The following is an 11,001-nucleotide window of genomic DNA, read 5'->3' on the forward strand; positions in this document are numbered from 1 at the left end:
TGCTTTAAATTGCATGTCGTACAAATATCCTTTTCTGTGAGCACTGCTGAAGCGCAGGGTCAGTTGAAATAAACATTCCATTAAAATCGTTAGGAATCTAAATCATTATTGATGGTCAAACTCTAATGTTACTTGATTCGAATAAAGTGATTACTATTTATGTAAAGTAATGATTCTAGTTTTGAACCTGTGTCCATTAAAAGTAGATAAAAGAATGAAACCATGACCGTCAATCACTGGTTAGCGAGAGCGATGCCGATAGTGTAACGCTAGTGCGGTCGCGGGTCGGGTTTGCCTTTTCAATCACGGATGATTCGTCGAATCGATGTCTGGGACTTGGATTCTGCCCTATAACTTTATGAATATGCAGGGGGAATCTGTTGCCCTTGTTCAAAATTATTGGTAGACCCTTGTTTTAAGTTCTAACGAGCCACCATCATGACCATGGCACAATTTGTTTGCAATCCAATGCCAATGCAATGGCATGCAGAGGCCTACCTCGAGCGAAGTTCGTGCAGGCTCCACTCCACTTCTCACTACCGGTACCGCTACAGCCTACACTACGCTTCACCTACCCGAACTTCGAGACCATGAACTCAATCGGATATTCCGAGTGATAAAAGGTGGGATTTTATGGGGACAAAATACAAAATTCATGCAACATCACGATCTTTAAAAACAAGTACAAGTACTACAACTGTCTAATATTCTTACTTTACACAAAGTTTCGCTTCTTTTTGATGCTTCTATAGTATCAGTCTCAAATTTGATGATTTAGAGCCAACATGAAGTTCCTCACACGTATAAATATTAATGCGCTGCCGACTTCAAAAAATCGCATGCGGGAGGTACCGGGTCTGGTCCGAGCTCGGACCCTCGCGCGCATGCGATGTTCTGAAATCGGCAGCGAATTATTACGTGTAAGGAACTTCATGTTGGCTCTAAATCATCAATTTTGAGACTGATAGAAGCATGGAAAAGAAGTGAAACTTTGTGTAAAGTAAGAATATTAGTTGTATACCCAGTTGTTGTGTGTCCGGACAGGTTGTGTGTCCGGACGATCAATTTTAGAAAGTCATTTGGAAAAATTTGAAAGCGAAGTTTCATAAATTTTTAGTACAAAATGTTATGAAATATTATAAAGAACAAAATATAAGATGATTACAAGTATTAAATTCATATTTTTAGTGTAATCCAAAGACAAAAAAGAAGGCTTCAAAAATATAAAGTGTCCGGACACCCGACCCCCCATCCTACTTGTTTTTAAAGATCGTGATGTTGCATGAATTTTGTATTTTCTCCCCATAAAATCCCACCTTTTGTCACTCGGAATATCCGATCGAGTTCATGGTCTCGAAGTTCGGGTAGGTGGAGCGTAGTGTAGCGGTAGTGAAGTGGAGTGGAGCCTGCACGAACTTCGCTCGAGGTAGCAGAGGCCATGAATCATGACAGTGCCAGTGGCTGGCACTGCCACTGGTGACTGCGCACCCAAAATTGAAACAGAGATATTCAAACGTGAATTTTCTTTCTTTTCCACACAATATCCTTATCTAGATAAAAATGTTCTAATGGCGTAGTGCATGTATTGCGGCACTGCCAAGATTTCTTAAGAAATTGAGTCAAAATTTGTTCGCAATTGCATTTCCAACCTTCATTTGAAATATCTTTGTCTTTATCACTCACTCTCAGAATAAAAACACTTGTCACTGTAACCCAGGGAGCTCCGGGCTGGAGCCCAGGACTCGTCTGTGTAATGATATTAGGCAGAGGAGGATACTCTCCAAAAATGTGGTAGAATGGGGTCACAATATCACCCCAAATGAAAGGGGAAAAAAATTATGCACTTGCCTCGATTATTATATGGATGAAGGTCAATTGTGCAACAGAATCCTGACATCCGAGGCACAAAACTAGACCTTAAAAAAAAGGAAAAGTTCTGTCTCGTCCATTCTCCTTTTTTCAAAATTGAAAACAAAATGGCCAATCATCATCGATACAGAGAAGGAACGCGACATAGACATGATAGAGGTCTAACTTCCTTTTTTTGAGTGTCCAGTTTGTGCCTCGATATCAGGATTCTGTGTCACTATAGACCTTCATCCATATAATCGGGTAAGTGCATAATTTATTTTTTCCCCTTTTATTTTGAGTGCTGTTGCGACCCCACCCATTTTGGAGAGTACCCATGTCTGCCTAGTATTACACGGACGACTCCTGGGCTCAAGCCCGCAAAGCTTCGCGGGCCGGGGCTCCCTGGGTTATTGGCATTGGAACCAAGTGTCTGTGCACCCACTCTTTGCAAATGATTGAACTGGGACTTGGAAGGGAGGCTGCATTTTGAGGTCTTGATATGATATATTATCAAAGAATGTTGGTCTAGACCTCTCTAGTGATCTTCTAGTCTACCATGTCTAATGCCAATGGCCACAAAAAGTTATGAATCATGATCTGCAATGTGGAGACAAATAGACCCTATTCATAAAAAAAGAGTAAAAAACCTTGTTCTCATTACAAATCGTATCAATGAGTGGTTCCCCAGATGCCAGAACATGATTATTGAGCTATCACATTGTGAATGTTCTAAATAACAGATTTCATGGGTAGGCCTAAATGCAGTCTCCCCATAAATAATTTAATCCTGTGTTTATATGGACAAAAATGTGGCAACATTGTTTTTGTTTGTATTGTTTTTATATTCCATCCCAAATACCAGCCTGCATTGTTTTACATGCAAAAAATCCTTTCTTTGAAAGTTGCATGATCTTTGATGTTTTTCTGATCATCAGATCTAAATCGACATTTATATTTCTATTTTTTTCATTTATTAGCATCACATTGAAATGGAAATCGTCATACTCATGCACCATATTATGCCGTTAATTTGCAAAGCCAAAGCCTTTCTTGCAAAATCTTTCAATTTTAAAAGAAAAGTTAATCGATTGAAACAAACTTTAAATATGAAATTGCCAAGTTTCATTTCATTACAAATTACTTGTAGTTTACAAATCATTGACATGATTTGAATTGAAATTTTTTATGACCTTTTTTCCCTTGACTACAGATTTCACCATGACTCGCAAGGGAAACAGAGTCCTTCCAAATGTCCATTTCCGTAAGGAATGGCAAAACTATGTCAGGACCTGGTTTGATCAACCAGCCCGCAAGAAGCGGCGACACAACACCCGTGTGCAGAAGGCACGGAAGATTGCCCCCAAACCCATCGCAGGAGCACTAAGACCCCAAGTTACTTGTCAGACGTTCAAGTACCACACCAAGCTGAGGGAGGGACGTGGCTTCACTCTTGAAGAGCTCAAGGTACTGTATGACCATCTTTAAATATGTCTTGGTCAATTCTTCAGGGATTGATAATTTGCTTCACTTGTACAACATGATGTGACTGACTAGACTGAAAATGCAAAAGAAGGCATACAAAAAGATACCAGCTAGGCTTGAGAAAGTAATGTAGGGAATCATCACAACCATCTCTTCACTCTGGTGACATGACATTTGCTCCTGCGACATTAGCTCCGGTGTTAATATCTCAGGGGGCATAGGGTTAGAGTTAGGATATTGATAAGAGTTTTTGGTTCAGAATAATGTAAAGATTAGGGACTGGGTTTATTTACTTCTGGATGTTAGATTTTATGTTAGGCATAACATGCATATTTTCCATCTGAGCAATTGTCACCGGAGTAAATGTCATGGAACCCGTTAATTTATTATGCCTAAAAGGTGTTGTGTATTTCAAGTTTGAAGGTAGGTTGATTATTGATGAAATTGATCTGAGTTTTGTTATTTTCAACACTTATTTTTCACTCTGATGTTGCCAGATTAGACTGTTTGAAAATAATTTGAAATTATCAGTGGTGTCAAGTGCAAATACCTGCTATGCGAGAGATTCTAGGCAGGGAACTGGAAAAGGTGTGAGATTAGCCAGACATGTATTTATTTACAAATAGTTTCAATGTGGGGAGATTTTGGGAGGATGAACAAGTCTATTATGTAGGAGTTGTGGACATTCAACATTTATTTGTTTAATCCTGATTGAAATTGCCATGATGTAACGTTATTTCATTTTTCATGATATCAAGTTTGAGAATGAAAGATGGAAACAATGCCATCTTTGATGTCGTCATAGCCAGATTTGTTGTTGCCTGTAACGGGAAGTACCAACGTTTTTACTGTTTTGCCTTCTCTCTTCTCAATTTATTTAAAAAATGAATACCATGAAGACAGAAATTATTATGTTTGTTTTTAAATGAAATATCTGAACGTTCAATTTGATTTTTGGTAATTATTGCTCAACAGGCTGCTGGTATCCACAAGAGGTATGCCCCAACCATCGGTATCTCTGTCGACCACAGAAGGAAGAACAGATCAGTGGAAGGTCTCCAAGCCAATGTCCAACGCCTCAAGGAATACAGATCCAAACTCATCCTCTTCCCCAAGAAGCTGAGCAAACCCAAGAAGGGAGACAGTGATGTAAGTATGGTTTACATGAGGGTTGGGTAGGGATGGGTGGTCTCCATCACTCTGGAAGGTACATGTACATTGTAGAAGTCTAAAACAATGGTGTGCTCCTTGACATCAGCCTTAACCTTTAAAAATATGATGTGGCCTTGGCCTCGTTGGTCTGAAGTCCCAAAGGAGAAAAAGAAAGAAAAGGAAAATCGGTGAAATAAATAATTTTCTCTACGTTATGTCTCATTTTATCACAGAATTGTATTTTGGAATAATAATAAAGGGTCAATATTTTTGCTCTCTCACTCCCTACTTTGCTCCATATATGCCATGTCTGGCCCCCTCTAAATTGTTGGCTCACTACACTACTCGGTACTGCCTTGAAGGTCTGAAGCCCTTGGATCCTTGGCTTGACCTCGGACAGTCAATACCTGGGGCGCAATTCAACATTTTAGTCCGACAAGTTGTCAGGTGTGACCTTGATTGGCTGAGAGGCACTGTTACCATAGTAACTGTCAGATAAAACTATATTTATCTGACAAGTCCTTTCAAGAAACCCTCCCCTAGCCTTGCCTTTGCTTTGGCCTTGGCTGTTTAAACACTGATTTAAGAGCTGAGTGAATTAAAAAGAGAATGGTGAACTAGAAACAATCCATTGATGAGGCATTAGAAAGTATCGCGAAGGGGATCTTCACTGTTTTGTGCAAGGATATATTTGATTTATATTTTCTCTTTGATTTTTTAAGATTTCCCATTTAAGAATCTACTAAAAAAGGGATTGATGACTTCATTTTCTGTCTTTTTGAAAGTATTTGATAATATCTTGCACATATCTGTTATTTTGTTGTTTCTGTTTCTGTTTATGGTAACTCAGCAGGACAGCATTTTTGCTGGTAAACGCCAAGCTGGTATATAACCAATTACCTAGGAAACATTTTACGTCTAGGTTAATCAGTCATAGTGGCTGACGTTATAGACGACAGATATCACTCTCGGGCCTTTTTATCAAAGTGGAGACAATGGCAGAGTTGGGATTCGAACTCACAACCTTGCGATTATGAGTCCAATGCTCTAACCACTGGACCACACGACCCGATACAAAAAGAATATTTATGAAAATGTTTGTTTTCTATGCTTTGTATTTTTTTCCATTTCCTTTTTCTTTTTCAATTCTTAAGTGGCATTGATAAAATTAATTCTTGGTTGTGCACAAAATGCAAGAATGAAAATAAAGTGGCCTGACTGCTGAATTATTATGAGATTCAACATTTGTTCTTGCAGATCCCCCCCCCCCCCCCCTTTTGTCTTCAATTTCAGTTTGTCTCTTAGGGTGTGTTTATGCTTCCCTTCCGTAGACAGAATCAGCGTTTTCAATTGTTTCAGAACGCCAATCGCAAACGTAGTTATGGGAGTGTTGTTTATGCTCAATTTTTCAGAGGCAGAATTGCGATCTGCAGCTGGCTTCGCATCATAATTTTTGTTGAGCAGGAAAGCGAGGTCAAATTGGGCGTGCCCTTTTTCAAAAGTTTTTTTTTTTTAGTGTTATGGTCGACTATTATTTCAAGGGATTCTAACTTCGAACAATTTTCGATCTTTAAGTAATTGCATAGAGTTGCTTGACATAGCTATAGAATTTTCACCATGGTGAGGGTAATAGTATGATAAAATAAATATAGTAAAGCAGGCCTCTACCAAAAAAAAATCATCACTTGCCCTGTCAGGCAAGTGATACAAAATTTTGCTTGCCCGATAAAAAAACTGCTTGCCCGATTTTTTTTCAAAAGTTCTTTTGCTCTTAATTATTCTTTTCTGTCCTGGCTGAACTTGATTTACTGGCGCTGCCCTTGGCATTTCTTTTTCTTGACTCTTGTTCAAGTTGTTCTGGCCTTCATTCTTGGAAAGAAAGAAAACAGGAAGGAAGGAAGAAAGGGAAAGAAAGTATAAGGGAAAAGAATAAGGACAAAATGAAATAAATAATGAAAGAAAGAAAGGAGGAAAGAGAGGGAGGAAAGAATGAAGGGAGGCCAGAATGAAAAAAAAAAAAATAATAATAATGGAAGGAGAGATAGAACGAAAATAAAAACGAGTGGAAGGGAGAAGGAATGAAGAAAATAAAAAAAAGGAAATGTAATAAAGAAGGCAAGTAAGAGAAAGAAGGAAAGAAAGAAAATGAACAGAGAGAGAGAGAGAGAAAGGATCAGGAAATAAAAATAGACATGTAACAAAAAAGGGCAAGAAGGAAAGATAGAAGGATAGAAAAGAAAGAAAGAGGAAAAAGTTCAAACTTCAAGCAAATAAAAACAATCCAATCATATAACAAAAATCCTAATGATATTTGGTGTTTCTTTTATATATTAAAAAAAAAAAAAAAAAAATGTTTTAGAAATGAATAAAATACGGGACGTCTGGTCCTGGCCGAGTCAGTCCGAAGCTTGCATGCATTCAGCGCGATCTAGCTCGAGACTCGGCTGGCTCGATCGCGATCGCTCGTGTACGTCCGTACATGCGCTCAGAGGGCGAGAGAGGGGTTTCCCCAGCTAGCTCCTTCGTCGATTAGTAGCGCATGCGCACATTGTAGTTTAGAAAGTAAGATGGCAGCCTCCATCGAACGGGACCGCTGGCGATAAATTGTCGCCTTTTGTCTGTAAATTGGCGCTGATTTGACATGTTTCCACTGTTTTTTTACTGGTATGACATTGTATGAGCGATAATTGGCCGATAATTGCAATTTATCAAAAAATTATTAAACTTTACTGTCAATTTAACTTGTTCATTTTCAAAACAACCACTTGCCCGATCGGGCAATTGACTTTGAGAAATGCTTGCCCGCACGTCATTTTCACTTGCCCCGGGCAAGCGGGTTTGTCGCGCCCTGGTAAAGGATATGTAAGAAAATAAGGCATCTATATGTTCATGCTTCTTGGGTTTTCAGCTTAACGATGTCTCATTATAACTCGTGTTCCTTTTTTTTTTCAACATTTATCGTGATGACTTAATAATCGTACATGCAAATGTACATTGGGAGATGAGAGGTAAATCGGTGGAGTCCATGTAAGTCCATGTTAGAACCATGCGACTATTTTGCCCACGCATTTTCATCTCACCGGAAGCATGTACCAAATGACGTCATTTAAACACGTTTACGATCGTGGTCCTGTTTATACTTCCCCAGAAACCCTGATTCTGGTCAAACGACGTTAAGAAACGCACCTATTTGTAAGTTTACGATCGGCGTTCGGAAACTATCTTTAAATGAAAGTAAGCATGGACGCAATTGTGTTTTGGACTAATCACATATGAAAACACTGATTCTGGCCTGAAAAGTGGAAGCATAAACACTGCCTTATATGATTTGTTTTCTCTTTCTCCTAAAATCAACTTTTTCTGAGACAAGATATTATTCTTTGGCACTTTCTCTTTTAATCCTCACCAGGAGGCCGAGCTTAAGATGGCAACTCAACTGTCTGGTCCAGTCATGCCTATCAAGAGCGTCCAGAAGCGCGAGAAGGCCCGTGCCATCAGCGATGAGGAGAAGAAACACAGTGTGTTCCAGGCTCTGCGAATGGCCCGCTCCAACCAGAAACTCCATGGTCTCAGGGCAAAGCGTGCCAAGGAAAAGGAAGCAGAGGAAGCCCAGAACAAGCCCAAGGGCAAGAAGTAAATTCCCTTCCATTCCGTCTCTCCTCCCTGTCATCCCAACATAGGATATCCATACACAACAGAACTCATATCAGCTGAACTTCAGTCCTTGTGAAATCCTGTCGTTGAGTAAAATTCGATCATGCTATTCGACGTGCCTACATTACAAGATTACCTTATTGAGACGTGCGGTTGTCAATAAACAGAAGCTACACAGGCAGAATTGTGTGCTGTTCTTATTTGTGAATGTATTAGTAGTCCATTATGTGTGTACAACCAGGCCTGGTACAACTTACTGGTACTGTGGAAACTAGGAATGTGGATTATTACATATTTTTTTGTGCAATAATGATGCACTCGTATCTCCATGCAGAGTGCTCAAGGCATGTATTGTCATTGTGACTGCATGTTGTAGGCCAATAGATCTGTCTATTATTTAACCCTAATAAGACTGGAGGGGCTGATTCAGTCCCCCCTCGACATTTTTCGCGATATCCGTGCAAATTTTTTTGACCGCGTTGCTCGCTTACTTTTTACTTTCAAGTCTGGCGCAACTTTTGAGACCAAAATTGTGACCCCCGGGTATGAAAGTACGCAACATTTCGTAAGTGCATGCAGACCCCAAATTGCTCAAAAATGTAAATTTGTGTACAATTCCAATGCAAATAGTGTTTTGAGCCAAAATTCATAAATATATAATTATTTTTCCTTTTAGTGATTAAAATCAATTAATTTCATCTTGTTTATGGTCAAAATAAAGTCCCCGATAATTATCATTGAAAAAAAAGTTGAAAAACAAAGAAATACATAAGAAATTTAGAAAACAATAAAATACAAAAGAAAATAAATGTGATGTTGAATTTTTAAACAGTAAATTTGATCAGATTGCTATAAAGAGTCTGTGAACCAAAACTTAGCATTTTAGGGGCATTATTTAGGTAATTAGAGCAAACTGTTGATTTTACGCATAAATTAGCATAGTTAATTAGCAATGATATTTCTCGCAGAATTTGATCTTATAGTTTTGTAGATTATGCCATGGGTAAACACAAGTGCCAATTTTCATCGCGATTGATGGTTGAGATCATAAGGGGGGATTCAGCCCCCCCCCCCTCAGTCTTCTTGGGTGTCGAAATAGCCCAGTCTATTTAGGGTTAAAGTAAACCGCTTATAATATGAAAGTTGAATGAAGTCATAGAGCATGGTAGAGGTGGATGGAACTGGTTATGATGAAGCCTTGGGCCATGGTGAAAGAGGAAAGGTTATGAATTGTGATGAAGCCTTGGATCATGGTGAAAGTGAAATGGTTATGAATTATGATAAAAGCCTTGGGTCATGGTGAAATGGTGATGGATATGATGATGCCTTGGATCATAGTGAAATGGTGATGGTATTGATGAAGCCTGGATCATGATAATGGACATGATGATGCCTTGGGTCATGGTGAAATGGTGATGGTTATGATGATGCCTTGGATCATGGTGAAATGGTGATGGATATGAAGCCTGGATCATGATAATGGACATGATGATGCCTTGGGTCATGGTGAAATGGTGATGGTTATGATGATGCCTTGGATCATGGTGAAATGGTGATGGATATGAAGCCTGGATCATGATAATGGACATGATGATGCCTTGGGTCATGGTGAAATGGTGATGGTTATGATGATGCTTTGGATCATGGTGAAAGTGAAATGGTGATGGTATTGATGAAGCCTTGGATCATGGTGAAAGTGAAATGGTGATGGTATTGATGAAGCCTTGGATCATGGTGAAAGTGAACTGGTGATGGTTATGATAAAGCCTTTGGTCACGGTGAAATGGTGATGGTATTGAAGCCTTGGACCATGGTGAAATGGTGATGGTATTGATGAAGCCTTGGATCATGGTGAAAGTGAAATGGTGATGGTATTGATGAAGCCTTGGATCATGGTGAAAGTGAAATGGTGATGGTTATGATAAAGCCTTGGGTCATGGTGAAAGTGAAATGGTGATGGTTATGATAAAGCCTTGGATCATGGTGAAAGTGAAATGGTGATGGTTATGATGAAGCCTTGGATCATAGTGAAATGGTGATGGATATAATGAAGCCTGGATCATGATAATGGACATGATGATGCCTTGGGTCATGGTGAAATGGTGATGGTTATGATGATGCCTTGGATCATGGTGAAATGGTGATGGATATGAAGCCTGGATCATGATAATGGACATGATGATGCCTTGGGTCATGGTGAAATGGTGATGGTTATAATGATGCCTTGGATCATGGTGAAATGGTGATGGGTATGATGATGCTTTGGATCATGGTGAAAGTGAAATGGTGATGGTATTGATGAAGCCTCGGATCATGGTGAAAGTGAAATTGTTATGGTATTGATGAAGCCTTGGATCATGGTGAAATGGTGATGGTATTGATGAAGCCTTGGATCATGGTGAAAGTGAAATGGTGATGGTTATGATAATGCCTTTGGTCACGGTGAAATGGTGATGGTATTGATGAAGCCTTGGATCATGGTGAAATGGTGATGGTATTGATGAAGCCTTGGATCATGGTGAAAGTAAAATGGTGATGGTATTGATGAAGCCTTGGATCATGGTGAAATGGTGATGGTATTGATGAAGCCTTGGATCATGGTGAAAGTGAAATGGTGATGGTTATGATAAAGCCTTGGGTCATGGTGAAAGTGAAATGGTGATGGTTATGATAAAGCCTTGGATCATGGTGAAAGTGAAATGGTGATGGTTATGATAAAGCCTTGGATCATGGTGAAAGTGAAATGGTGATGGTATTGATGAAGCCTTGGGTCATGGTGAAAGTGAAATGGTGATGGTATTGATGAAGCCTTGGGTCACGGTGAAATGGTGATGGTATTGATGAAGCCTTGGATCATGGTGA

General features: G+C 39.3%; 1 protein-coding gene across 1 annotated transcript; it reads left to right on the forward strand.

Moving 5' to 3' along the window:
* Positions 1 to 2: 2 nt before the first annotated feature.
* Positions 3 to 8,323, forward strand: LOC129269577 (large ribosomal subunit protein eL13-like). The gene is made up of 4 exons (XM_054907093.2): positions 3 to 58; positions 3,062 to 3,315; positions 4,309 to 4,482; positions 7,895 to 8,323. Exons 2-4 carry the CDS (start codon positions 3,070 to 3,072, stop codon positions 8,120 to 8,122), a joined length of 648 nt encoding a protein of 215 aa, XP_054763068.1. The 5' UTR covers positions 3 to 58; positions 3,062 to 3,069; the 3' UTR covers positions 8,123 to 8,323.
* The last annotated feature ends 2,678 nt before the right edge of the window (positions 8,324 to 11,001 follow it).

This window comes from Lytechinus pictus, chromosome 2 (assembly GCF_037042905.1).
Source record: "Lytechinus pictus isolate F3 Inbred chromosome 2, Lp3.0, whole genome shotgun sequence".
Lineage (NCBI taxonomy): Eukaryota > Metazoa > Echinodermata > Echinoidea > Temnopleuroida > Toxopneustidae > Lytechinus > Lytechinus pictus.

Bases quoted from the DNA above. Each gene is read 5' to 3' on its own strand.
- LOC129269577 (XM_054907093.2), top strand. From the start codon at position 3,070: ATGACTCGCAAGGGAAACAGAGTCCTTCCAAATGTCCATTTCCGTAAG. The intron at 3,316-4,308 runs GTACTGTATGAC...ATTGCTCAACAG, and splicing joins TCACTCTTGAAGAGCTCAAG to GCTGCTGGTATCCACAAGAG. The intron at 4,483-7,894 runs GTAAGTATGGTT...AATCCTCACCAG, and splicing joins CCAAGAAGGGAGACAGTGAT to GAGGCCGAGCTTAAGATGGC.